Source organism: Penaeus japonicus, unplaced genomic scaffold (genome assembly GCF_977035675.1).
Source record: "Penaeus japonicus unplaced genomic scaffold, GWHDUDI00000001_assembly GWHDUDI00000031, whole genome shotgun sequence".
Lineage (NCBI taxonomy): Eukaryota > Metazoa > Arthropoda > Malacostraca > Decapoda > Penaeidae > Penaeus > Penaeus japonicus.
Genome location: NW_028234433.1, coordinates 10922978 through 10925477, shown reverse-complemented (window position 1 = coordinate 10925477; position 2500 = coordinate 10922978). Strand labels below are relative to the sequence as shown.

At 43.5% G+C, this 2500-nt stretch overlaps 1 protein-coding gene across 1 annotated transcript in view; it reads left to right on the top strand.

Moving 5' to 3' along the window:
* The window catches only part of LOC147468030 (uncharacterized), a 26439-nt gene that overhangs the window by 22888 nt on the left and 1051 nt on the right, over nucleotides 1-2500 (top strand). Inside the window, exons 6-9 of the mRNA XM_086555415.1 lie at nucleotides 1-1246; nucleotides 1462-1676; nucleotides 2134-2361; nucleotides 2483-2500. The exon at nucleotides 1-1246 is cut by the window's left edge and continues 39 nt beyond it; the exon at nucleotides 2483-2500 is cut by the window's right edge and continues 1051 nt beyond it. Of these exons, the coding sequence (XP_086411541.1) occupies nucleotides 1-1246; nucleotides 1462-1676; nucleotides 2134-2361; nucleotides 2483-2500 (1707 nt within the window). The remainder of the gene's footprint in view (nucleotides 1247-1461; nucleotides 1677-2133; nucleotides 2362-2482) is intronic.

Here is a 2500-nt window from a genome sequence, read left to right as displayed (position 1 = left end):
AAAGCTATATCCACATGCAAGAATGACCCGCAAGGAAACTATGTATCATGGGAAGTCGGATGGGAACTATATAACGTTAACATTTTCGAAGTGCCTCTAAGCGAGCTCTGCCAAAAGGACACTGCGACAGCATATTTTTGGTTTCCAGCTCTGTCTTTCTCTACAGCACAGTACCTATGCCAGGCATTGGGCACTCGTTTGCCGCAAATTACGAATAAACATGAAATTGAAGTGTTACATGGAGCCTCCGAATCTGCATATCCAAATGCCACATGCCACACAAACTTCTGGACGGAGTTAAATGACAGGAGAGAGGAAGGCGTTTGGAGATCTCAGAACGGAGTGGTTCAGGACAACGTAATATGGGCCCCACAAGAACCAAATGGCTTGCATTATGAAAACTGCGGTGTTCTCAATGCATATGGGATATCTGATGTCGACTGTGAAACTGACAGGTACTGTGTACTGTGCACCTTTACCGACCAACAGAGGTACTCACTCCTTGGTATATGCGAGTCGGAACTACGGAATGTGTATTTTATGCCGTTTCAGACAAAATTGGGTGAGGTATTTTTCATGGGGTATGGCGAATATCGTATAAAAAGACAGCAAGGGAATTGGACATGGCTGAACGATGTGACGAACCAGACAATAGCATATATGGAAGAGACAGATCCTGACTATCCAATGGGAAGACGATTATGGCGATTGGAGCAACCAGTCTGTGGGCAGAAGCCTGGGGGAAAGCGCCTTCTGCTCTTATCTCCGTGCTCTTTTGACCAGTTCACCTGTGATGACGCCACCTGTATTCCCCTAGAGAACAGATGTGACCTTAGGTATGACTGCAGGGACAACACAGACGAGCTGGAATGCCAGATGGTGCACTATCCACAAGATTACCAGCACCACCTTCCCCCAAGACCCAGTGGCAGCAAGGACGAGAGCTTGGGTATTACGCTGCGCGTACGGATAGAGAGCCTCACTGTTGACACTCTCGAAATGAGTATGAATGTGTATTATGAAGTTATCATGAAATGGGAAGATAATAGACTTCAGTTTCTAAATCTAAAGAAAAACCAAACTCTGAACATACTGCCTTTTGCTGATGTGTCGCAACTGTGGACGCCGACTGTTGGATTTGTGAATACAAATAATAATCAGCATACCGTAGTAGATAAGGAAGTTATAATGTCTGCAAGCCGAGACCTTAACTTCTCCACCAGGGACAAGGCTGCTCCAGCCGAAGGTTTGATGCCTTATTTATAGCATGGTGTAGGTTAACTTGCACCTCAAGACTTTGCACGATGATTTACTAAACACGCTTATTAAATAACAGCCACAGTATTCTTAACTTTAATGATTACCCTTCATAGTTGATGTTTATTTCTATATACCCAAGTATACATATATTCTAGAAGAAAAAGAGAGACGTGTAAAATTTATTCTCATCTGGCTATCTAGTGGAAGTGTATTCTGGCGCCGGGAACCCCCTGTCCATCAGCAGGAAGTACGGCTCCGTGTACTCTTGCGACCTGGACCTCGCCCTCTACCCATTCGACAAACAACAGTGCTTCATGAATCTTCGTCTTACTTCTGCACTCAAAACCTTTCTTGTTTTCGACGCTGATAATTCCAGTGTGATAAACGAGGCAAATATTCTCCTACTGGAATATATGGTCAGTGCTAAATTTGGCGAAAATCTGTACTGAGTATAGTTAGATTATGTAAAACGCTCTGAGTAGCAGTTTCAGTCTTGAGCCATCCATGGCGTTATTCAAACGACGTTTCAATCATGTTTGGTGGGAATCAAACAAAACGATTCAGCCATGGAAAGTCAAATTAAGAATGATTTGCCTGAAATATGATTTGATTAGTCAGGAATCTTGGCACAGATTCCGAGTCATTCATGATCTAAGTCACATGGGTTTTGGTCATCTGATATTAATTTCTTACAGATGTTGCATTACTTGAATTAGATTTATCCCGGTATGTTTAAAGCAAGCTGTGAACTCTTCAGTTGAGCTCGCAGTCGGTTATGCTTGTCAGATTCAGCTAAAGTAAAATTTGTGATTGCTTAAAATCAATGACTGTGCCAAGCAACAGTGATAAATACCTTTATCTTCCATCCCACAGGTAGGTGAGGTGTGGATGGAACACAATAATTCTGGCATGTTTAGCGAGGTGAGGGTGTTGTTTCCCCTGACCCGCCGCTCTGGATATGCAATTCTGAACATCTACATCCCGACGCTGGTGCTCCTCCTGGTGAGCTACATGACGCTTTTCTTCAGACCTTCCAATTTTGATGTGAGGATGATGTCTGCCCTCACCGTCCAGCTTGTAATTGCAACTTTATTCTCACAGGTGAGAGCGGGATGTTATTAGTAGTTTTTGTAGTAGTTTCATCATAGGCATTGCCATTGTCTGCATCATAAGTCTGTACAGAGTTATGCTCATACAACTAAGTGTCCATTCCGCTGGTCAGGTTTCCTCGTCCTTGCCC